The sequence below is a fragment of the Lonchura striata genome, chromosome 2 (genome assembly GCF_046129695.1).
Source record: "Lonchura striata isolate bLonStr1 chromosome 2, bLonStr1.mat, whole genome shotgun sequence".
NCBI lineage: Eukaryota > Metazoa > Chordata > Aves > Passeriformes > Estrildidae > Lonchura > Lonchura striata.
The window spans coordinates 50,574,986-50,601,886 of NC_134604.1; the positions used below are offsets into that span (position 1 = coordinate 50,574,986).

The 26,901-nt window shown below is 36.1% G+C and overlaps 1 protein-coding gene across 5 annotated transcripts in view; it reads right to left on the reverse strand.

The window, feature by feature from the left end:
- PIBF1 (progesterone immunomodulatory binding factor 1) overlaps positions 1 to 26,901 on the reverse strand; it is a 105,262-nt gene that overhangs the window by 78,190 nt on the left and 171 nt on the right. For 2 of the 5 annotated variants that reach the window (XM_021548017.3, XM_021548012.3), the window contains exons 1-9: positions 26,483 to 26,809; positions 25,389 to 25,704; positions 24,461 to 24,561; positions 22,592 to 22,790; positions 17,548 to 17,667; positions 9,358 to 9,491; positions 7,266 to 7,374; positions 3,851 to 4,032; positions 1,914 to 2,039 (exon numbers count right to left, since the gene is read on the reverse strand). In XM_021548017.3, the coding sequence (XP_021403692.2) occupies positions 1,914 to 2,039; positions 3,851 to 4,032; positions 7,266 to 7,374; positions 9,358 to 9,491; positions 17,548 to 17,667; positions 22,592 to 22,790; positions 24,461 to 24,561; positions 25,389 to 25,640 (1,223 nt within the window). In that variant the 5' untranslated portion in view covers positions 25,641 to 25,704; positions 26,483 to 26,809. Of the gene's footprint in view, positions 1 to 1,913; positions 2,040 to 3,850; positions 4,033 to 7,265; positions 7,375 to 9,357; positions 9,492 to 17,547; positions 17,668 to 22,591; positions 22,791 to 24,460; positions 24,562 to 25,388; positions 25,705 to 26,482; positions 26,810 to 26,901 lie in introns of those variants that run through there. The other 3 variants (XM_021548013.3, XM_021548014.2, XM_021548018.2) reach the window with 3 other exon arrangements.

A 26,901-nucleotide genomic window follows, 5' to 3' on the forward strand; every position in this document is an offset into this window, starting at 1 on the left:
AGAGGATCAAGAATGGGCATGGGGGGAAAAAAACATGGGATGAAGACACAGGAGGCAGCAGCTCATGGGCATCTTTATTGGGTTTTCAAACAAGCCTCTTGGCAACTGCCATTTATTACACTTTATCACATCCCTAAACTGGTCTAGAAGGCACAAACTGGATTCCTGTCAGATTCACCCACATCAGAAAAGGTGCTCAGGGAAAGCACCTGACATGCTGAGCTACTAAATTGTGTTTGAGCTATGGGAACAGACTACAGGTAATCCAGTGTAAACCCCTTGCAGACATTCACATGCCCTGTGAATTCACTCACGCTTGCTAATGCAAACATAACCCATGCTTACAACAACCATACAAGTGAAACTGATGCCAAAGAAATTAGGCATGAAAGCATCACCTTTTTATTAGTGGCCCCCTCCCATTTTAGTTTCTTGAGCTGATTCATCCAATTGTAAAATAAGCACCAATAAATTCAAAAGAACTATCAGGCACATCAGGCTTGGCAAAGTGGCAAAGAATATGAGATTATTGGATTAGCTTAGTGTAATACCATTCCATGCTTTGAGCAGGATGATGGAACCAGCATCTTAACTTCATTTTCAGCCACAAACAGCATCTCATCACATTACACAAATTCACTGCAAATTGTTATGCTCACAATTTGAAATTCCATTTGTCTTACCATTGAGGTAGTCTGCCTTATGGTGGATTTTTAGTATTTTCTATAAAGAACATATGCTAGAAAGTCTTCTTTGAATTTTTTTTTTTTTTTTTTTTGCTAAACATGTAGGCAAATCTAAGGGATTTGCTTTTCAGAAGTAATTATTTCAAAATGAGGAAAAAAACTTCTGTAAAGCAGTTCCAGATACAAATGAAATATCCTTCAGTAGCTTTCTCAATGATATACAGACGCTTGTCAAATCTCCAAAGGAGTGCAGGTTTAAATTCATACTTTGTAATTCAAAATAGGTTTGCATACAGGAAGTGGTGTGGATGTATATGTCTATTTTACTCACACTTGCAAAACTACACAATTATGTAATTGTTTTTTAATTAGAACCTTTCTGTTGACTGAAATACAGCAGAAGCCATGTTCTTTTCCCACTCTTCCCAGCAGTAAAAAAACTACCTATTAGAGGAATGGATGCTGATGCCACAAATATCTTTTTACTACTGTCATTTCCTTCTCCACATGACACTTTCAGGACATCTACAGTCAAATTAAGTTACTAAGCACTCCTTCCATTTTAAAGCAATAAAATGGGCAAAAAACAATCTAAAGAAGAAATTCGGTGCCAAAGGTCCAAATCCCTAAGTCCCTAAAAAGCTTATGCATGTGCATATAATTCCATGGTATTCAACTAGATTGCATACATACAAACTTATCATGCAAGTCTTTGCAGAACTAGAATCTTCTTCAAATGAGAATTTTACAATAATTTACAGGAAATCAATGTTTTTTTTGAATCACAATGCTCTAAAAAAACTCAATTAGATTTATTCATACAGGTCTAAGTCCTATGTCTTTTGGATTTTTCCTACATCATTTTCTGCATCAACACCTTCTCTTCTGCTCAGTTTCAAGATTGCCCCTAGAGCATGACAGATAAACTGTCATCCCATATTAATTAACTAATATTATACCTCTGAACAAACTTCAAATTACCAAATTTTAAGTGGAACCTGAATTTTAATAAACCTTTTCAAGTGATAATGTTGGCGGTTCATCATTTACAATACTAGTATAATTTTATTTTAGTTTTTAGAAGACTCCCATCAGTTTTACAACCAAGCTTAAATTGTTACATTTTGAACACCTCTCCAAGAGTTAGTCAGCTAGGATTATACCTAAGCACAAAACAGTGCTTAGTCATTTCTTCCTCAATTAGGTTATTGCCTACACCTTACCTACCTGTTTTCACGTTCATACATCTCCTTTGAGGTGCTTCTTAGTTGCTCAATTTCTTGATTTGTTTTCAACCTTATTTGTTCCAACTCTTCATGCAATCTTTTTTCATATTCTGTTTTATAGTGGTCTCTGTAAATAAACAAACATATTGCACTAATCAAAGTATCAAAACTTCAGGTAAGGCTTTACAAGAGCAGACTTGTTCTTGATTTTACATTCTATTTCAATCTATACTCATTAACCTCTCAATGACTTAAAATACCTATCAGCTTATGTTGCTACATAAATTAAATGAAAATCAACCAGGAACAAATAATATTTAACTGTGAATAAACAGAAGTTTTTTTGCATGTAGATTAAAATTTTTAAAGTAATTTAAAATATTGATTAATCACATAACATTAACATTCTTCCAGAACTTCTTTATCCGTCTCTACGGTGCTGACATATATATAAGTGCTTATATTAAGTAACCATTTAACTCCTCACTGTTTTCTTCAGCACTGGCTAAGGATTGATCAACTTATTGACTTGCAATGCTGCCATGCCAGTACAATACTTCTTTGTGTACTATCTGCACCTTCTATGAGGGAAAAAAATATCACAAGAAACATTGAAGATTGAATAGATTGGAGATTTGTCAAGTCAGAAATCCCTAAGATTTGGGAATTTATCCTGTCAATACAACATAAGAATTATTTAAAACACAAAGATTTTAAGCAACAGGTTACAGAAGATATCAGGATAAAAGAATTTCATTTCAGGGAAACATTGACTTTTTTTGTAACTTTGGAAGCTCATGACAGATTTTAAGGAATCTCATAAAGAATCTCTCCTACAAAAATAGGGTTATGTTGTAAGCGCTTAACAGATAAGGAATGTCAAAATTTTATATCACCTACTTAATGTTCAAGAAAAATTAATCATCAACTAAGCAACTGGTAAAAATCACAGGTTTGGAAACAAAAGCATATTATGAAGATATGTGCATTTACAACAGTAAAAGGTTTTAGATTTCATTTGATTTCCAATCATAATACTTATGATTTCCAAGCATAATTCTTAGAAATGTGTACTTGAGCTGGTCATAAACTCCCTCACATTAACTAGAAGCCCAAAAATATTAAAATGGAGAATGTTTGTTGTCCAGGTTTTCCTTTTATTTTATTTCCTTTTCCTTTCATAAAAAACAACTTTACAGGTTTTCCTTTTATTAAGACACTGTATTTCAGTTGACCCTTCAAGATAAAAGTAAATCTCTTAAGTCTTCTCCTTCCTCAACTGTGCCCCACTATAGCAAATACTGTATGAAGACCTTTTATAAAATTAAAAGATTTATCATAAAAAAACAAAAAAGAATGATTTCTTCAATTTTCGAAAGTAAGACTTAAAATTTTATTTAAAATACAGAAGTGCTGGGTGAACATCTGAGATATAAACATGCAAAACAAATATAAAAAACTTTGAGTGATTGCATTGAAAGGAAAAATAATATTTAAGACTCTTCTGATATGGGCTGGACCTCCATAACTAATAATTTCAAGAATGCCCTTCTATTTTCATTTAGGTAACAATTTTTGTTTTAGTTGTCTATCAGGAGACTCCTATTAGCTCACTTCCTCTTAGTTATACAGGACAAGATTTATAGATACACATTGAAAACAAAAAGTTTGTTTTATAACTAACTGAGTAAACCTACAAGAATAATTGCCATAAACTCCCAATGCTGCAAGTTTACTTCCATTGTTATGATCTTATAAAGTTTTTAAAAAAATGTTTGGGATAAATACTATGACCCAAGAAATGTGTTCTGCTTCTAGCTACAAAAATATGGATTACTTTCTGAAAAATAAAATTAATTAAATGGGATTTGTCCAAGAAACAAGGGAGAACAGTTAAAGAACCTGTCTACTGATAAAAGTGAACAGATAATAACTTGCCTGGATGTGACATATTTTTCATACATTTCTTCTCTAGCTTTTTTAGCATCCTCTAGCTGAATCTGTAGTCTTTCAAGACGATCTTCTTCATGTGCACAGCGAACACTAAGCTCCATGTTCTGGCGATTAAGATAATCTTTATCTTTTTGCAGCAAGTTGAGGGATTGTTGTATGGTTGCCAGCTATAAAAGGTATTAAAAAGAACATTTTAACATGAATTTAAAGATAATTATTTAACCTATGTACACATATTTTCAATTTAATTTTAACTGTCTACTGTGAAATCATCTGAACCAATAAACTCTATTTACACTTTAAGTTGATGAAGCTTTAAGCTGAAAAAAATACTTTAATAATAATACAATTTTATGAGCTTTCATTATTTATTTCCAGTAGTTAGCACCTGAAAAAAGAGGTCTTTTCCTCTACATCAGTATCTAAATAGTGCTGAGGTATTGAATAGTAGTGGTACTGCATAGTGCTATGTCAGAAATACTGATGAAAAATCTTGGTGCCAACCTGTCATACAGACTAGATATTCTCAGGAATAGCAGTGAAATGTTTAAGGGCACCAGGGTGATAACTGCTCTGTAAAGAAATGGTAAAACTCATAGTTCTTGGGCTGATGTAAGGCATGATTGCTGTGGACAAGGCAATGCTCCAGGCCTGCCCCAAGGGCAAAGAGCTGGTGTTGCTACAGAAGGCTGATCTGATGACAAAGGCATCTGCTCTCAACATGTTCTTGTTCCTACTTTGGAAAATGTTTCCTACAACAAGAAGTAATGTGAGGGAGAGTAGTCTCCATCCATTCAAAGTGAACACAGCGAACAGCCAAAGACCACATGGGCATTGTTGCAAGGTGGCCCAACCCCATAACCATGACAACAAAACAGTTTCATACCCTCATAGAATTTTGGCATTTAAGTTCCTGAGGATTTCACGTACCAAGTTCAAAGAATGATAAATTAATAACTTATCAGAACCATGTCTCTTACAGCTATAAAGACATCATATACATGGTTTAGACAGAATTCACCTTTTCTAAGTCATACAAGGACTAAAGGTTACTTAGGGAAGATACTGGAGACAAAGACATGGAGCAAGCAGTTAAACAGATGACAATTTATATACAAACAGTGCTCTTAGAGGCATGCTCTTCTCCCATCAGCCTACTTGCTGAGCACCACACTCAGGGTAAGGTATAAATGCCTGTATACTTGATTTAAGAAAAAAAAGTAAACATGGTCTCCCTCCAAGTAACAGATTATCTGTATATCCATAGTGAACAGACATCATTGACTACTACATAAAGAAAAGCAAGCAGTTACTACTTCTATGAATACTCCTCCTCTGGAACAGTCTTTACTGTGTAAAAACTTCCAATTGGATGTTCTTCCAATCCAGGACTTGATACTGTATCAGCAGACACAAAAATCAGCAGAAACCTTCCAGGAGATTTAAGTAATACACAGTTTGAAGCGGTATTTTACTTTAAAGTAGTTCTACTTTTATTCACTCTGATTAATTCAGTATAAATTTAATGACAAAAGCCATCATTGCTGCTATTCTGCACTATTTCATACATACGAACTTGATGTACAGGACAGTACTTTCTTGGCCATTGTTGTATGCTGAGAACAAGCCTGACTTTGGTGTCCTCTTACAATGTTAGATCAAGGAATAAACAGACTTGTTAACAAAGCCTTCAGACTCACACCAAAGGGGTACTTTCTAATAGAAACTCAGTTTCTTCCCTAATGTTTCTGACAATCTCTACAGCTTCCTGTAAAATTAGGCAGAGCAGTGCTATCTTTAAAGTCGCAGTTTTAGCCACTTTGTTTTCTCTGAAACTTGGTTATTCACACAGAGACATAAGGAACACATCTTCCCTGAATACTCTCAGGAGTAGTCTGTCTCATTTATTCAGCTGCTAAAGTGTTTACACACAAAGATCTTCCACACTATTCTTGCAGGGCTCTGCTTTGCTGGATAAACCCTTGCCTGCCCAGTGGAAGTGGGGAATGAATTCCTTGACTTGCTTTGCATTTGTGTGCAGCTTTTGCTTTGCCTATTAAATGGTCTTTATCTCAACAAATGAGTTTTATTGAGTTTTACTCTTCTGATTCTCTTCCTCATCCCACTGAGATGGGCAAACAGCTGTGTAGGGCTTAGCTGCCAGCATATCAAGCATACTCAGAGCATTAATCTTCCAATGGTAAATTTTCCCCTGGGGCCTCCCAGGCTCCTGAGCTTATTGGCAGAGTTCAGTCTGTCTTTGCTTCAGCCTTCTAAGTCATATACCTAGGAAAATGGCATGCATATAACGCCTGGGAAAAAATGGGAAGAACTTGACCAGTGATGAGGTTGCTGTGAGGCTGACCAGCCATTTGAAGGATCATAGCAAGAGATCAAGGCTTTTGATAACGAGAATCCTTCTCCAGGGAGAAGCACCCAGTTGGGTTGGTAAATGTAATCTCAGTCCCTGCAAGGATTATGAAGTAAATTCCCCTGGAAGCTATATCATGAATATGAAAGAGAAGGTGACAGAAAAACTAGCAGGAATTTACCAAGGCCAAACCTATCAAACCTGACAAAAACGTTAGCTCTGTGGATGGGGGGACCACTGTCCATGTCATTTACTTTTGCATTCAGCCACCTCCTGTAATGAACAGCTCTATGGAAAAGATCACAAAATATGGATCAGATAGGCAAACATTTGTTGAAAAAACTGAACATGGGACAAAAATGTGTGTGCCCTGACAACAAAGAAGGTCAAGTGGCTACAAGGCTGCAGACAGTGGGTTAAGGAAAATTATTATCTTGTGTTCCATACTTGTGAGATTATATTTAGATTGCCATATCCCATGATGCGCATGTCCTAAAGACATGCATTAACATACTGAGGCAGGACCAGAAGAGCTCTATTAAGATGGTCATGAACTATAGCATAAGATGGACAAGGGATTAAGATAAATACTTGGAACTTTTTTTCAGCCTTCAGAAGAGAAGTCTGGCTGTGGAAAATATGATTATTATCTTCACCTATCCAAGTGGAACACATAAAAACAGCTAGATTCTTGGCCGTACATAGTGACAGGACAAAATGCAATAGAGAAAAGCTGTACCGACTGATTAGTTTTTACAAATGTATTTTCACAAGAGGGCAGACAATCACTGGAACAGACTGTCCAAAAGGCTATGGAATCTCCATCGTTGGAGACATTATAAACTTGACAAAGCCCTAAGCAACTTGACCTGATCTTGCTCTGTACTGCATAGATGGATTGGAGTAGCTGGTTTCTTGAGACCATTCTAATTAAATTATTCCATGCTCCTGACAAATTTGATTAGACAAAGAATCAAATTCCTGAGATGAAGAAACACACAATTACTAAGGTAAGAAATTTATGTTTACCTCTTTTGCTAAGTCATTTCTTTCTTTAGTTTGTGTTTTGTATGACATCTCCAGTACTTCATAGTTTCTCCTGAGTTCTGACAATTCATGCTCAAATACATCACGTTCACTGTGAAAGCAAAGTTAAATTATTAGATGCATAAAGTGTAATGAACAAAATTCGAGTGCCTTTTAAATTTCTCAGCCTTCTTCCAGTTGACAACACTGACTTCTTCCAACCAATCACTCACAGAACAACTGGGGATAATCTTAATCTTTTATAGTTATTAACACCTGCAACAGTATCATTTTATATGAAACAATTGAGGATTATTTAAATAATCAGAAACAAAGAAAATTCTACAATATTCAAACTCCCATCCTAAATTATTTAATTCTCCTCTGATTAGTCTTCCTTAGTGCAACTTTGGGCTATACATTTTTTCTCTTAGCAATCTGTAAATGCCCTTATCCATTATTCCAGCTTTATCAAGCTTTTGATGCTATTTTCCATGACATTCTCTTCAATCTTTTGCAGACATGGAAGTCCAATGAAAAAGTGAAACAACTTCATTCCCATCTTCCTAACAGAGCAGAAAGCAATGTATACTTGTTCTCAGTAGGTACTCTCCCCTGCATATAGCCTTGATACCAGAATGGATTGTCATATTTAAAATAGACAAGACACAGCTGCAAAAATTGAGGTGTCCTGAGCAAAAAGTGCTTTCTCCACTCTCACCCTGTCAGAACAGTGAAATGAATGAGCCAGTATGAGCTTGCAGTTTAGAAAAAAGCTTACCAATATTATATTAAGCATTGGATCACTTTAAAACTGAGATAACTTGCAGTACATCAGAACTAGATTTGACATAGTGCTTTTTAAAGGCAGAAACCAGTCTGGAAGTGATTTACTCCTGCAACCCTCTCAAATATCCTCATGCAGTTATACCAACAGAGCTCTCCCCTCCCCTTCGTCTGGGCCTACTCGGCTGAATACAACCTACTCTCTCAAATAGTTTTGGCACGTTCATTCATGCTTTCCTCAACTCAAGACTATTTTAAATCCACACTGTTAAACACTGGAACCATTCACATGAAAGTTATTACAATCTACTTATTAAGATGCAGTTGCATATAGGAAGCAAATTATAGCACCAATCCATCCTATTTGCAACAAGATGCCAGACAGATTCCAGAGTTGTTTTTGTACATATAGCTGTACCAAAAATACTGTGAATCCAGAAGACAGATTCCCCTACAAATGAATTAGTGGGCAGTCATTTGTGTCAGTAACTACACCTGAGTTCATTCCATATGAACAACTAAGGACTTGACATGGTCTTTTCTATTCATAATCCCCATTTTTGAATACATTTCTCAACAAATGTGCCAAAGACCAGATTTCTTGTACTTGCAAGCACAATGAAAAAGTTATTTGGAAGCTGGACTGTGAAGTATACATCTATGAGTATAATTACAAGAAGTCAATTTTCACTATTTTGCAATTGTTTTTGCAAGATGGATATTCAAAACATTGGCTGTAACAGTACAATCTGTATTTTAAAAAAGCTAGAAACTGGAAATTTCTGCAGTTAAACAAATTCACTAAGGTAATCCTAAGATTATCTGCCAGAGTTCTCAAAACACCCCTTTCAAATTTATGGTTTCAAGGATATCTTGAGTTGTAAATATTAATTCCCAAGGTCCTGCCCTCCTAACTCACTCAGTAAGCAGCACAGAGTAGAGCATAGGACCTTTTGTTAGATCATTGCTTCTAAACTATGAATAAAAAAAGAGTACTTGTTCCAAGATGCTTGCCATCAACAGCTCCCACTTCCTTAGCTACAATGAGACTGCAAGGCTCTATTGAAAACACAGTAAATATGAAAATATAAACTTTTAGGAAGATAATTTGATGCATTGGTTTTCAAAATGTTGTTAATTTTATGTCTGCAATACACTAAAGGAGGTAATTTAACCATTAGTGTATGAGGTAAGGAAAAATATCTCCATGTGTTAAGTCAAAAACAAAATTAAGAAGTCTGGTCTATAAAGGCTGATCTTTATTAACATTTTTATGTTAGTTAAACACTTGAATTATAGAGATACTTACCATTTTACTTTATCATAGTTCTGCAGTCTGTAATCACCTTGCTGAATCAACTGTTTGGTATCAGCCAGTTCCAGTGTTAAACGTTGGCATCTGACCTCAAGCTCTGACCGACTCCTCCTCTCGTCTTCATAGCTCTAGGAAGTGAAACATTTTGAAATGATCACAGCTGCACTGATATTTACTTGAATAATCACCAACTGATTTATGTGAAAACCTCTTATGAATATTCAGGTGGTAATGCTTTCATTTGTTTCAGTATTTGAGTATCACAAAGTAACTGATACTCAACTTATTTTTATCTTATTACAAATATGTGATTATATATACCTTTTTTTTCCAGTGCATTTGTCCATTAGCACAACTTCCAAGACCACTAACGCTCATATAAACAGCTGGTGGTCTGCAAACCTATACTAGGAGCATGAAAGTCATACCACTTTTACAACAGTTTCAAACAGGTCAAGATACTTGTGAAGCTACTTGCTAGTTAATTTGAAATTTAAAAAAAAATAAGGAAGAGAATGGTTTGTTCAGCAAGTTTACCAACATCTGTCATTATCTGAAAGATTACAGCCAGTTAATCCCAAATTGTAGCTACTGTATCTCTGGTAACCTATGTTTGCTGAAGTATATAATGGAAAGCTTTGGTGGAAGAAAAACTAAAATAAAATAGTTTGCGTAAAGGTCCATCAGCATTAATTTCCATTTTTCCTTCTTTTTCCTCCTTGCATACTTTTATGGATTATTCTGGAAACCGAAACAACAAAAGCAAAGCAAGAAGAGCCACAGAGAGTATTCATCTTTTAAATACTAGGTATTCCTTTTGAAGATCAGCAGATTTCCTAATCACACTCATTCCCTCCAATTCTCTCCAAGAATAGCAGACTTTTATACTTTAATCCCCAAACTAGACTCCATTTTTCAGTTTTCTACTCCACAGGTACTTTTTTCACAAACTTGTCTTACTTGTCCTAAATACTGTACTACTTAACAATTTATTCACAAGAACGACCAAAATAATAATGGTCATTCACTAATGCAAGGTAAAGCTAATGGACTACAAAAAGAGTTGCTTGTTAAAAATGTGAGAATACTCTTGAGCATTTAGATTTTTTCCATATCCTACTTTCCAGAAAACCACTGAGTTCAGTTTTTTACTGCTGTGATTGATAGCAAGCTCAGTAATGGATGCTTGATAAACAATTATTCTCTCTGGTTATTATGAATGGATATCACAATATTATTAACTGAATCTGAGCAGAGCCTTAAGATGTCATTACTAAACCAAACATTTAGCAACTGCAAATTACATTTATTTTGCAGTAAAAGACACTGTATGAGTGCATAATTTTTCAACATTGCTGAAAGCTATGCTTCGTACAGTTATAGGAGGAAAATTGTCCAGCTAGATTTTAATAGACAAGAGAAGTTTAGGCAACAGCATATATGGAGTATATGACAGCAGGAGCAGGACACAAACTTCACAGACATCAGCAGCTGAAAGACTGATAAAATGCCTTCTTGTAAAAACACACCTAAATATTTATAAGACAGCACAGAAAAGCTCCCTAATCTACCAGCCATATTTTACCTATTCTGTTGATAAAAAATAGTATTTTGTTTTGTATTTCACATACCTACTTATCTTCACTTTTACTAAAATTACTTCAGGTCACAAATCACAACATCCAGGAAGTTTTAAAGAGAATTCTGCATGGTCTACCATTAAAAATACATGTAAAGACATGATTGTCATTAATTCTAACACATACTGGTATATAGGTTTATGTTTACCCTAATGAATGGATATACATTAAGCAAACTAACACTATTAAACACTCTCTTCTTTAATCGGTTTACATGTCATTATTTATAAAGATGGTATCATTATAAATGTTAGTCTGTGTCAGATACTTTTAAAAGGGGTGCACAAGTTAGCTAAAGTTTCAAATATGTAACATAATGGTGCAAATACACTGTTATCCAGTGCAAACATGGCTCATCTTCCAACAGGAAATGTCAGTAAGGGCACTTAACTTTTAAGTGCACATTGAAAGATTAAGTTTAGAATACAATTCTTCTGTGGAAAAGAATGGAGAATTCTTCCATGCCATTCTGCCATGCTGCAATTCACACACTTTTCACTGAGTGGGCTACTGAAGCTCCTACAGTATTATCTAGTTGAGAGTTAGAAGACAACTACCAAAAGTATAAAATTAAATTGGTTAACCTCTGGAAAAAAAAAGTTGTCATAGATAGCTCTGAAGCATCAATTAACAGAATATCTAAATATCTGCAAAACCAGATCCTTTTAATACTTGAGACCTAAACTTACTTTTGAATTGTATTTAATAAATCAGTTATTAATGTCATGTTACTATCATGTAACAGTATGGTAATTCCAGGGAAGAAGAGTTAAATTCCACTTTGGAAAAGTGAAACTAAGACCTACCTTAATTAGAGGGGTTTGTCATGTTTGTTTTTTTCAGATTTAATACAATTCCTGAAGAAACACTAATTATACTGCACAGGACACTGCTTTTCATCTACCTAATCTTAAGGTGCCAAAGTAGTATTTCAAACACATGGAGAAACATGACAAAGCAAGCTGATACCCAGTCTAGGTTGTAAATAGGCTAACACACAAAACTCCTTATGTGGTATGCATGTCTCCAGGTAGCACATACACAAGCTTCTGCACTTCCATAGCAATACACCTTAAAGACATATAACCAAGCTGTCTGTGCTTAGGCAGAAGAAGCTTTGCTTTGCATGTGATGAAGTTAATTTCATTTCTAACAATGTCCATATATGTTGAATTGATTTTAAGATCCCTGCAATGGAACAGCTTTATCTTTTCCATTTATCTTCAGAAGATAGCTTGAACATCTTGATGAATAGCTTTGTCCTGCGGCAGCAAAAAAGGGGCTTTTAGAAAAATCAAGACACAGAGCTCTTTCAAGGACAGAAATTAGGTACTGGAAATAATACCAATAAATAATATTAGCTTAAGTAAGCCCACTAACCTCAAAATATTAAAGGACAAACAGAACTTTCTTATACTGAATGTGATTGCCATAAAACTCCAAAAACCTCATGGTTTTTCTTCAGCCTCTTAATAATTTTTGCTTCTGCAGAGAGCAGAAACTCAGACCAATGATATAGTTAAAACAAATGAAAAACCAAACATGTCCTGTTTGAGACAGATAGGCAACCACTGCCTACAGAAATTCTTGACAGAGCTGACTAAGAAACCTAGTATTAACCAGTACAGGTGGGTTTTACAGGGCATGAGTCAGCAAAGAAGTGCTTTTGTTTGGTTTACAAAAACTATCCACAGATGATGTGTCAAGCAAGAAGATCCTCAGCTTGCCTGATCTGCACCACTTAAAACCCCAAACTGATAGAGAAACTAAAGATCTAATGGCAAACCTCAGTTTAATTATATTAATCTTCACTGCTATCCTCACTCTGCAATGAGCAGCAGTTTACAGTCACTGAAATAAACACCTATCTGAATTTCAAGTGCAAAATCCAGGTGACATACTTTCTGAACTAAGTTAGTGACACATAATACATGATAAGGATTAGATGATGTTTCAAAAAGCCTTTGGAGATAAGAAGATAAACAGAAATGCAGGGAATAGATTAATCAGCCAATCAAGCAGAAGCAGCATGACTTCTTTACACCATTTACAGATAAGCCTGTAAAAGAAAGTGAATCTGCTTTTAAAAAGCATTTTTTTCAAAGATCTGCATCTTGGAAGAATCACTTACCAAAGCCAGCACTTTCTTCATATCCTAAAGGCCCTAGAGAAATGTAAAGCTACTGTACTATTGTGATGTGAAAACAATTCCCTCCTGTTATTTGGATGAGGTACTGCTTCTTTGTAAAGATGACATTTTGTTTCAATTGTTTATATACTCTTCATTCAAAGACTACTGGTAAATACATTATTTATTGGAATGCAACTGCCCAAATGTCATGAAGAAGCTATACATAATTGGATAAATAAGATATCTCTTTAGTAACTTGCTATAAAATTGGTACTCTGCTTATAGATGGGAAATTCGCAATCTGACTGTAGACAGGTCACTATTTACCACAAAAAATTATAAACAAAAATATTAGGCTACTCCAAAGTAGAGAAACTCTGCAAGAAAGATATGAAAAGCTTTGGAATAAGTTCTTCTGTAGCAAAAGGAAGTGGAGGAATGAAATGTTTATTTCTCTGGATCAGATCTTACTAGAATTTTAGTGAAATATTCTCAGGTGAAAAGGATCCTTGAGATCATTACAGAGCAGTATAATGAAGACATCTTGTACTTCTGAAACACAGTCAGCAGTCAATGCGAGCCATAGCTCTGTATTGAAAGAGTAGAAATGTATTGGACAGAAAAGGAAACTTTCACAGATATGAAATTTCCTTAAGTCTTGGAAATATTAAACTGCTGCCTCAAGCTTTCAGTTACAGGTGGAGCATCATCTTTGCAGATGTTCTCCTGAACAATATTAACAGTACCAAAAAAAAAAAAAAAAAAAAAGTGAAATACATGCCTAAGAACAAGACCTCATCTGTCTCAAGAGAGTTGTGAAGACTAAACGATCAAGGCACTGCTTGAAAGAAGTGGTGTCAGTCAAGGGGCTGGGGAAGAGTTCTAGACTGCAGTCTTTACAGATACACAAGCTTTAAGAGAAACCTTAGGGATCCCAGTACTTTTGGAGTAGCAACAACAGCCTCAGTTTTCTAATGTTCAGACACATCTAGTGCCAAGTGATCCTTTGAGTACAAAAGCTTAGTTTATTCTTTGAAGACTATAGATATGTTTTCCCTCCAGCTGTAAAACATTATCACAGAGAAAATTGTTATTATGTCTAGCAAAACCTGACAGCTACTAATCCTGATTCAGAGATGAAGTCTTAGAAAAGATCTTTGTCCTACACATAACCAGCCTCGTTTTTAGGATAACCACAACTTTTAGATACTCACATGCTATAAATTTTATGGCAAACCCAAAGGCAACTTTATATAAAAAATAACTAAGGAAAAGGGAAAACTGATAAAACTGTATCAATACCAAATTCCAGGAAAACATTGCCAAGAAACTCCCAACCAGAAGAAGAAAGCAATACTTAATCTTCCGGAGGTACAAAGGAAAGCAAGATTTCCTTCCCAGACACTCTCCCAGCCTTGAGAGAAAGCCACTAGTAGTAAATTACATCTGTTTGAGGGAAGGTTCTAACCACTTTGGAAACAAACAACTCTGAAAATAGTAAACTGATGTTCAGCATGGGAATGCACACATCAGAAGCTGGTTTTATTTCTGGGAAGCTCCTGCTAATACACCACTATAGTTGGACTTCCTCCTCTATCTTTACCTCCAAAGCTGGTGGTGCCAACATTATTTATACTTGAAGTACTGAGCAGGACTGAAAAAGGAGGACTAAAACAAGCCTGTGCCCTACATTTAGTAACAAGTCAGTCAGCAATACAAGAACACGGCTTTCACCAGTTCCTCCACCTCTCCCCAGGCTGTGGCTGCTCTACCTGAAGCCAGAGGAACTGATCTAAATCACAGATGCAACAATTGTGTGCAGAGAACCACTAATTTAGTTGTACAGCACAACCACTTACACTGATCACTTTAAAAAAGAAAGCAGTAGGACAAATATCTTTTATCAGGCCATGTTCTGGTGCTAGAAATCAGTCTTCACAAGCCATTTTCGGCTAGCTGTTGTCAGAAACAGCTCTCTACCCTACTGAATCGGTGTTACAGATTCAGCAGCCTTTAAGGGCTAAGAGAAGCAGCACATCAAGCAAAGTTTAAAAAGTTATAGAATCAGCATGGTCATCTTATATGATGAATTCATTTCACACTTAAATTTTTCTAAAGCTGATTAAACTATTAAGTTCAAATTTTCCTTCAAACTTTTTAAATTCTTGATTGGTTAGATAATCTTTCCTATGAGTTTAGAACAAACTGTCTCATATTTTTTATTTCTTTATTCAAGGTGAATGTATAAAACTTGCTCAAACCTAGTCTGCCAGCCACAAACCAGAAAAGGCAACATAATCGTCCTCCCCCAAGATTTGGCCTAAGCATATTTTTTTGTTCCTTTCTATGTCCCAAAAAGAAGGAAGAAACATGTGTTGAAACTCATAAAGAAGAGCCTTAATTATCTCCAAAGAGTAGAAAAAAGAAGGAATTCTTGCTGTAGGAAGTAGATTATTCTCACAAAAGAAAAAACACAGTCATCACAGAAGATAGTTGTTTTTTGGATTTCAAACTTCTGTATTACTAGTTTCCTAAATAAGTTTTAAATTCAGAACAGACTTTTGTGATAAATTACACAAAGAACAGGAATATTCCAATGATTAGAGAAAACTTAAAATTTATGGAATACTGTATGGAAACCCAGAAGAAAGATTTGCACTGTATAAATTATTAAATAACAGGCAAGATACTTCAGCAACTATATTCCATGTACCTGAAAAACAAGAACCATGGAATAAAAAAAAAGAAAAAAAAATCCAGTAAAAGTGCAAGAGCTTAGGTAAGGCTCTGAACAAAACTTTAATTTTTACTGACAAAATTCCTTGCAAAAAAGCTTGACCTTAGTGAAGAGCTCAAAAAAGTTACCCCAGCAGTACACCTTGAAATCACTTTTTCATAAACTGCAAGAGATGTATAGGTATGTCAGCTCCTGTGCACAAAGCACATTAGAGATTCTAAAGTACTCTTACATCCTGATGATGCTTCTCTTACCTCATTTTCTGAGGTACCTTGTTGTCGTGACACTCAGCAAGTCACAAGGTAAAACTTGAACTTGCCAGAATCAGAACAGAGACTCTTAAACCTCTCCGTTAAAGAAAAGCACAGTGCACTTCGAACTTTGAGAAATACAGCAGTGGGAAAGGTGGATACTGCCACCATGTGGTGCAAAAAGAACAAAATTAGAAGTCTGTATCAAAGGTGAATGTCCCAAGAAAACAATTTTAATAATTGTTATCAACTATCTTGTTAATTTGCTTCAGCAGAAGTAATGGATGTCAGTCAAATCTCAAAGGCTGAAATCCTCCTGTAAAATTTTATTAAATCAAAGCACACTAAATGTACAGTGAAGGAAAATGCTTATGCAAGACAAAATTTAACAGGATTAATTTAATCTCAGTTATGACCAGAGATGGTGACACAGAATAATGCTGAAGCACATAAATGTATAAATTTTATTGACTATTTTCTCTAACTCAATCATAATGAGAAATGAAAGTACATGAATTTCACAAGATAAACTTATATAAAGAAAAAATTCTCCTTACACTTGATTATTCTGTAAGCGAATTTCACAGGGGAAAAAAGGCAATAACTAAAACATATTCTCAGAAATATTAAAATGACAGTGTCATTTAAGTCTCTACTAGCCATGACCTGGATAAATATACTTTGAGTACCTGAAACTGTTGTCCCAACTCAGATTTATGTAGAACTACATTAAAATACAAATTACCCTACCTATATACATTCCAAGAATAATATAAATATTGACAAATACATTAGAAAAAACGTGCTCCTTATACTGATTCAATTCCTTAGCTCTTTAAAAATAAAAACTTAAAATATTCATATAATTTGTTTCTCTACTTCTGGTGTTTATACCTTACTTGAAATCAAATTATCTTTTTTTTTTTTTTAGTATAGAAACAAATAGGAAAATTAAAATACAAAGAATTGAAAAAGATAAGAGAAGATGCAACTCCAAAGAACTTTAAAAAATACATTTTTATAACATTAAAACAAAAGGTGAAGCAAACTACTAGCAAAACATCACCATCTCAAAGACTATATACTGAAACATCATGGTGTCCAGATCCCCTGTCCAGCATCCCCACCTTGAAATCTTGCTCTCCGAAAGCAGAGCACAGCTGGTAAGAGACTACCCTGAACTGTCTCATTAGCAAATCTTGCATGGTAGCCACAGCATGAAGTTAGCTGTTACACAAGGATGCATATAGCTTATTTCCTCTTTTCCTCCCTCCCTCCCTCCCTCCCTCCCCTCTCCTCCTTACAGTAATTTTTATACAGCAAAAAAACTTTTCTATCTTACACATGAATAATGATTTGGAGAATGAGATTTTCACAATATATGTATTCACAGTTTCGGAACTGAGATAACTAAGGAGCACAGACCTCTGTCAGACACTTCAGCTGGGATCTGCACCCACTTAGTTCTTCTGTCAGACTCTCCTTTTTCATCTGTAGATCACTTAGCTCTCTTCTTAAGGAATGGACTACTTCATAAAACCGGACCTAGAAGAACAAGACAGATATTTAAAGTTGCAACTGCAAAACTACGAACCTAAAACCACATCAGCTCAATATTTTATTACAATAACTTACTAAATTACTTCTAGGGCACAACATAAAGGTAAAGATTATATTGTTGTACAGCTAAGGCAGCTTACACTCAGGCTGATCAATCAAAAAAACACTGTTGCTAATTGACACATGTCCCCATGCACTTCATTGTGCCAAACCTAGAGCCTATTTGATTAACAGTGCAAAAAGAAAAAAAAAACAAAAAAACAACAAAACAAAAAAAAAAAAAAAACAAAAAAAAAAACCAAAACAAAACCAAACCTATTTAATAATAACCAACTTAACTTGCTAACTTTCCCCAAGACAATATAAATTTTTATGGGGTGTGTAGAAATGGAGATTTGTCTTGTTTTCTGCAAGCTCAGTGTGCTGAATTTGCACCAAGAAAAATGCAAGTGCAATCACAGGGAGCAGAAACAGCACATAACAAGGGAGAACCATGACACCCCCTCTACACACACCTCCAGCAGTAATGTGCTGGTATAGGGATTCAACTCATCAGGAAACTAAGGCTCTGAAAGACTTGACTCTGTTAAATAAACACCAAAAATATTCCAACCTTCTAACAGGATTAAAAAAAATTAAAATCTGTAACACATTTTCCTCTTTCTTCCCCCATGCTAGTTATAGGCATTGTCCCAGGCAAGTAAGTCTCACATCCATAAAACTTTTTCAGAACTTTTCCTCTGATCAAGAAAAAAGACTAGAAAATACAGTAGTAAAATCACAAAGCCAGCGTTAAAAAAGAAAAAAAAAAAGAGACAAAACAAAGAAGAAATAGCTTTTTTGATATACACCCACATACACGTACACAGAAGCTATTATTCCCAGATTAACTTGATACCTTAAAATGTTACATTTGGGGGTGTGTGTGAAAAGAATAAATAAGTAGGCACTGTTTTCATGCAAAAGCTATTGCGTGCTCTCCATCCCTAATGCTTTCTTTGATATATGATTAAAGAAGAAATACAGACAAGAAAGCACAGATTAAATAAGCATTCAAGAGCAAGCTGTACTGCACTTCCATGCAGAAGGAAGACAGATCTCTGTTTTGCTACCTATAAACAGCAGAAGACAAAGGAAAGTTCCAGGTACATTTTATATAATTGACAGCATACAATTCTAAAAACACAGAAGCCATAGAAATTTGCAATGTAAACACAGGTGTAGTATGCTTCATACAATAAGGCAAGCATACAACATGACTGAAAGATTAGTATTTTTAACTGTAGCATTTGATGATTCAACTGGCCATTTCTTAAGAAAAAAATAACCTTGATTATCACTAATTGATAACCATTTAAAGCATTGTGTTTTTTTTAAAACCACACCTGCTTTACCATGAAATTCTTTTATTTTTACTGCAATATCCCTAGGAAACTTATGTTATCAACCATAATTATTTCTCAAAACACAACAACCTTAAAACATATTTCCCAGTAGAAACCAAGATTACATGAGATACAGGTATCAAGGATAAATGTATTTACACAGCCTTCCCAAGAAAAGATCATTGCACGGTATTAAGAAAGTGCAAATGAATGCAGCAGATGAGGTTCTAGCAGTTCAACTGTTGCTGCTATTTAGCTGGTTTGATAGCCAATAAATGTTCATGTAACCCAGAAGCCAAAGCACAAACTGCCTCTTGCCAATTCAATACAGCAGAAACAAAACCTACTCTAAAAGGGATTTTAGAAAAAAAATCCATATCTTAAAAATCACAAATTTATATTGGTGTGCTATAAACAGTTACCACTTTCTAGGCAGTTTTTAAAAAACTCTTAGCCTGTGCCCACCACTTTTTATGTACAATTAGAAAAAAGTAAAAATGGGTGGGTGGAGAGTTTGAAAAAATTAATTGATGTTCTGTGAAAGCAGCTGGATCAGTTAACTGCCTTCTTAAATAAACAGCAACTGAGTTGCAGTTAGCAAAATGATATACTTAAAAGACATGGCAATTAAAATCAGTTAAAATAGAACTTGCAGAAACCATTTTTTAAAAATTTGCTGAAAATTTTTTACAGAGTTCACAAGAGGTTCACTTTACTGAACAAACTGAACTGGTGCTTGGCAGCTGAACAATTTAACAGCCTGAAGTACTTTCAAATTTCACATATACTGTTTCTAAAAACATCTCAGGAATAACAAAACAAAAATCTGAATTTTTACACATAAGTTCAAAACAAACTTTGATTTTAAGAGAAAGATGTGCAAAATACAATTTTTCAGTTGTCATCATTTGCATTAAACATTGCCTAAGCTTTGTTCTAACATGTCACTATTGCACCCCTTTGTGGAAGAACAGTGAAAAACATCTCACATTTGCTTGTTTCAAATTTACAGTATCTCTATACACAAAATCTGCATTTAAGTTCTTCCTGCTTTTTGTCCAGTAGACCAGGTGTCAAATAAAGTCTAAACATTGTATACATGTTTACTTTCATCCTGGAGAATTGCAAGGCAGTATTTTATAACTGATAAATAGAAAAAAAAAAAAAAAAGTCTGAAATTTTCCTCTTCAAGTTGTCTAAGCAGGACCTTTTCTCAACAACGAAAATTTTATCCTAGTATCAGTGGGCTATATTATTAGTCTGTACACAGATGTAGAGTCAGAAATTTTAACTGCCTAGAAATGCCCAACTTCTCCTTAGGCAAGCAAAGCAGGAAACAGCATTCCTTCAAACTCCTTTCTCCAGCCCTTGGAAGCCAAATGGATGCACAGACAGGATGTGCAAAACAGTTCTGTGGGCTCCCACCATCTGTATCAGCTGCATAACCTGAAGTAATGATAATGAACCACCTAGCTTAACTGATACTTTTAGGTTCACACTAATCTTCTGCTAGAAGAAGTTAAAAAAAGCAGAAAATAGCACTTTACTACAATACATCTTTAGAATGCCTTATCCAGAAAAAGAAAAGGTCTAAAAATTACTTCTTCAAAATAAAAAATAATGTGTGAAGAAGAGAGGAGTTTTTTTCAGATAAAAATAACATTAACTGGTTGAACACAAGAGTAAAAGAACAGAAAGTTAAAGGTAGAAGGTGGTTGCTACTCATCTCTCCTACCTTACACCTTTTTGACAGCCATTTTCTACTCACAAATTAAATCTAAATTGTGCTGTGACAGCTTCACTTAAAGCAGCTGACAAGATTACTAACTCCTGGTATCTATCCTGCCTGGCTGCAGAGTCTTTTGTACTGACTGTCAGTCAATTCCTCAAGTCTTGAACTTCCTGCACACCAATTTCAACAGAACCACTGCCAGGAATTTCAGTTTCTGTTAAAAGTCTGGTTTTTTTCGACCATGGTGGTACAGGAATCAACAACACCCCGTCAAATACTTTTGCAGAGGGCAGTGGGTACAGCAGACAGCTAGGTGGTGAGAACCTAACAGTACCCAAACTATATGTTCTTGTTTATGCCACAGAGCCTTATGATGTTCCTAGCACTTTCAAAAGCCCAGCTTTTTAAAAGATGCTCACAAGAACATCCTTTAGATAAGGGTGAAAATTTTTACTTCTCTGTACATATATAGAGCACAGTAAAGCATGACTTTGATCTGGAGAATTCATTCATGTAGCATTTATACCTCAACAAATGTACTAAGGTTTCTAACATTGTTAATGTTAAAAACATGTTAATGTAGAGCTTAATAACAAGCTCTACAGATTAGTACAATGCTAATATTTTGATGAATTAAGGTTTATATGTCTAAAACTTCTTCATTCTCCTAAGTCAGCTGGGATGCTCTGGACATGTCCAGCAGGCTTTTTATTGCAAACAAGAGCACACAGTGGCCTCTCCATAATCCCACAAGCCATAAATAACAAACATATTAAATCAAGAAAATAAATCTCAAAGTATACTTTGAGGTACACTTTGTCTCCTGCATTTAGTCAAACAGGAAAGGAACATATGGAAAGCATAAGAGAAAAGTAAGAGATGTTTACAAGTGCAATCCCAGCTTGTGGTTCTGGCAAACCAAGTTTCAAATTCCTTTTTTCAGTCTGCTGTATTTCATATTATCAGTGTGTGCTCACATTTTAATTGTGACATCCCATCTGCTTAACCTCCTTAAAATACGTCAGCAGTTCTACTCTCTTTCAAGACATCAGAATCAGGGATTAAAAGGTTCCACTCTTTACTGGAACCCAGTCATACTCTTATGACTGATCCAGGAATACATCTGCCTCTGAAGGTCCTTTATTTCTAGTCGGAGATGAAAAAAACAACCCACCATAATTTACAGCTTGGGGTGGGTTGAGCCTGCCAGCAGCTTATATGGCTGCTCACCCATTTGCTGCCTCCTCTGGGAGCAGGAGAAAGTGAGAAGAACAAAACAAAACCAAAAAAATTCGGGTGTCAAGTTTTCGAAACAATTACTGAAGGAAAGAGAGATGAGCTTAAAAAGTAAAAAAAAACCCGAAAAAATAAAAGAATTCATCACCTCCCAGAAACTGGGGAAACTGATACCTAGCCAGTCCCTGAGTAATAACCATCTTGGGAAGCCATCACCGCCCCCCACCTTCTCTTTTGTCCTCTACCTCCCATTTATGCTGCTGAGTATGACATTTTATGGTATGGCATATTACTCTGGCCAATTTGGGTCATCTGTTCAGCTGTGTCCCCTATCAATCTCATGACCATTTATAGCTGGCTGAGGCAGGGGGAGGCAAAATGGGGAAAACAGAAAGTCTTGATGTTGTGCAAGCACTGTCAGGCAATAGCCAAAACAGTTTCAACCACCAGTGTGAAGCACAGCAAGATTCAGACTGCTATGACGAATGTGAACTCTGTCTCAGCCAGATCCAAGATACAGATTATACTTAAAAGCAGTACAAAACCCAATACTTACTGAAACATATTCAGGGATAGAAAGCTGATCTTCAGGAAGAGACTTGAGCTTCTCATAGCATTCATCTGTTAATTCCAAGTCTCGCAAGCTAGGACGGATATCTCCAGCCCTCTCTCTCAATTGATAATTTGTTTCCTCCAGTTGCTTCTGTCTCAATAAAATGGTTTCCATTTCTTGCTTCATTAGAGCCTGATGTTTCCTTCAAGACGGATTTGAAAACAGAAGATATCAGGTAATGAGTAGCACAAGTGACAAAGCTTCACAATACCCTGGCAAAGAAGTGAGTTCTGCTCATTTTGTAGAGGGGAAAAAATTGCAAAGATTAGGTAATTAGTGGCAGACTGTATACTACTATGGTTAAACAGTCATATCAGATACAGTATATATAAAAAGCCAGGAACTTTATAGTCATTGACAACACAAAGCTGAATCTGAGAATAGACAATCTCCACATATGCCGACTTGAATTTACAAACTAAACTTAATATACCAATTAAAAGGTTAAAAACATGAAAAAGTAGAATGCATTTCCACACAAACCCCGAAGTGCTGGTACATTACTTGAACTTGGATCTTACCAAGTTTCAGCACAGGCACCATCATACCAACCCTTAATTTTCTACCCACTGTAATATATAAAGTTAAGAGTCCTTTATTAAAAAAAACAAACAGCAACAAATCAACCACTACTACAACAGAACAAGCAGCCTTACTTCCAGCTTTAAAACAACATACTACTGTTATCATCAGTGTTAAGGTTTCATACAGCAATAGAAACTGCACATGAGTTCATGACATTTAGAAGTGTTTATTTTCTTTAAATCAAACACAACTAACCTACTTTTTTTTTTATTTTTAGCTGCAACTCTTGAAAACATATGCAAGTCACTCTTTAAAGCATAGTCATTTCTGCATTACTTAAAAAGGAATAAAAAAATATTAACTAGTACTACAAAGCAACATCTACCCCACTGGCAGGGTACAGGTAACAGGAAGTCTGAGGTCACCAAAACAATCACACAAGGACTCACTACATGGTGTGTAAAATTCTACTACATGAGGATGAAAAGTTAAGTAAAAGACTGCCAAGGAAACTAATTAAAAGATTGGAAAAAGTAGTTTAATTTTTTAAGCCTATTAATAACAGTTTGAACATCAGTACCTTTTTACTGAGCACTCCTTAGATAACTCAAGTATGCCCAGCATAAAAAGATTGCACTCTAGTGACTAACGTTTTTCTGACCGTAAGCTGCTCTCACAGTTGAAAGACTTTGCTGGAACTCATTTCAGGTCTGGCTCCACATCCCTAAATCTGTTCTAGCATCACTACAGAATAGGACTTGGAAGCAGTCACATCCTGGGCCAGTCTATTTTTTCAGGTTAACTCCAAATATTTCAGAAAAACAACATGGAAAGCGAGTTCCTCCATCACCAACTGAAAGCATTTCTAACAAATAGGAAGTACTAATGGGAAAAGCTAAACATTATGTGCTTACCTTTCCCAAGTCCTTCCCTTTCTATGCTGCATTTATTAAAAATTCTGTTTAAATTGGTGGATATTCTGTCACCTCTGACTAGTCCTTTTGCTCTTTATTGGTTTTAAGAACACTTTTACTACCTCTTCCTACTAATTTTGAATTTAGGTAAAAAAAAAAAACAAGCCCACAAACTTCAGCTAGTGAGAATTGAATTTTAATTTACTTATATGTAAATTCAATTTTTAGAATAAAAACACTAATATAATCCGCAAAAGAAATCCTATTCCTGCAACTATTAGTTATCTGTTTCTGTTAATAATTTATTTACACACGTTCAAATTAACTCACTAATTTGTTAACAATTAAGTTCTTAATTTTCCTTCCATCATACCTGGCATCTTCTTGCTGTAATGCCAACTGACTATCCAGTCGTAAAGACAACAGCTGCTTTTGATGGATTGCATCATTAAGCTTCTCCTCTAGCTCCTCAATCTAAATATAAAGAATGTGAGTGGGTATAAAACAAAATAAGTTACCATATTAATTTTTAATTTTTTTTTTACAAAAAGAACAAGTTGAAATAAAAATATGAAGATCCCAATGCTGTGGACAATCCAATAATGGCTATCTAACAAGACCCCGAAAGAGATTAGGGCTTCAGAATATGATATGGACTTAAAAAAATAAAAAAAAAGGTTTCACTCTTAAATGGGTCTTTTTCAGCTAAAAAGCTATTTGTTCACCTAATTTCAAGTTAGACTTAAACTCAGAGCAGAGAACCAATAAAAACCAGGTAGCATATAATATGTTGCAAAAATGAGCAATGCCACATTGTTTTTACACCCTTAATTTCACGCATCTTTGTGCAAGCTGTACACAACAAAATCTATTGTTTTGCATGTTGGTATAGTCTATCCCTATCTCGATTAACAAAGCATTGAAGAGTATTCAGATCACCTTTCCTAGTACTACACAAGTTCAGATTCAAAGCCCTGTTATGCTACTAACGTGAGTGACAAAAGTATTCCTAATTTCTGGAAGAAAACAGGTGTTTTTCCTATGTGTTTAGGAAAGGTAAAACCAATTAGATCTTCCCTTATTTATAAGTAAAATGACTTGAAGTCTGTGAAGCTTTCTATATCTTCGTTTCCCCTTCTTCTTATGAAAGAACACAAAACACAAGAAAACTCCCAAAACAACTAAGCAGATCTCCACCATACAATTCAAATAAATTCTTTTCAGAATAGAAGTTTCTATCATAGTCTAAAAGTAGCAAAATCAAAAAAAGATTATATAATGAAAGGAGAAAGACTACTTACCTTGGTCAAATATTCAACTTTCAAGTTGTCAATCATCAAGTTTTTTTGCGATAATTCTATTTTAAGCAGCTGAAGATTATGGAGCAACTCCTTCCGTTCAATCAGCTGCTTAGTGATTTTTACAGTACCTTCTCTCTCTTCAGAGGAAGAAACATCATCAGTTGGTACTGTGGTTTCCAAGCTGATATCCTCAGATTCCAAGGAGCTAGAAATGTTTACTTTCTTGATTACCTTAGAGTTTTTATGTGACATTTTCTTCCACTATTTGCAAAGCTTTTTTAAGCTATGTTTTGAGATGAGCCTTCTGAAGAATCAACTGCAAGAATCAAAACAATTAATGAGGTGTTATTATGAAAAACTAACCACTACATTAGACCACTAAGCAAGCGATGCTTCTCAGTATCACATGAACATTTTTTTTTTCACCCAAGAAAAACATTTTGAGAAGCTCTGGAGGGCTACTGCCTGAGTACCCTCTTCCTGAACAGTCATTATCAAGCGTTTTCACTACAACAACCTAAATACCAGTGGGAACACCTACGTGAATCTAGCTTACTGGTATGATGCTATACTTAAATAAAGATATGCACGTTGTCAAAAGCACATACACTGAAAACTCCCGAGGCCCACAAGGCACACACAGGTCCCTATAAGAGGTGTAAGACGACATACTAGAGAAAACAATAAAGGAATACCTTGATCACAGAATCACACAGATTGGAAAAGACCTCCGAGATCACCGTGTCCAACCTCTGACTCACAGGTACAATCCCCTCATCAACTCCACCATGGTACTCAGGGCCACGTTCAGTCTTTCCTTCGAGCCATGGTGACTCCGCCACCTCCCTTGGCAGCGCATTCCAATGCCTAATCATCCTGCTTAGAAAATCCACCTAATGTCCAACCTTACATTCCCCTGGTGCATCTTGAGGCTTTTTCCCCTTATCCTACAGCTGGGTGCCTGGGAGGAGAGCCCGGACCCGACCTATCTACAAGCTCCTTTCAGACCTTGCTGGCTTTCGCCTTCTCAGCAGCAGCTGCACTGCTCTTGCCAGGCTGCTTGACCCACCAGCCACACGGGCTTTTACACCCACCTGGCACAGACCACGGCTGCTACTTACAGACGGCGCTGCTCAGAGACCAGCAGGGAGAGCAGACGCCGCGCTCGGAGCCCGGGCCAGCGAGAGCCGGGCTGCCCTCCCGGGGTCGCCACCACCACCTTCCTTCCCCGCAGCACCTGGGGGCAGCTCGGGAAGAGGGTATACTGTTCGTCCGGCACGATGCCCGGAGCTGCAGAAAGCACCGGGCAGCTGCCCAAGCGGTAACTGTGCAGCGGCGAGGGCTGGGGAGCAGCAGCCCGGGCCTGGCCAGTCGTGAGCTCTGCCCCACGCACCCGGGGCAGCGGCGGCACCACTCGCGCGCTTCCGCCTTCCTCAGCGCGCCGCGCTAACGTCATCACCGCGGCGACCGCGGCGCCGCTTCCCGCGCCCTTCCCGCTGCCCGCGCCGCTTCC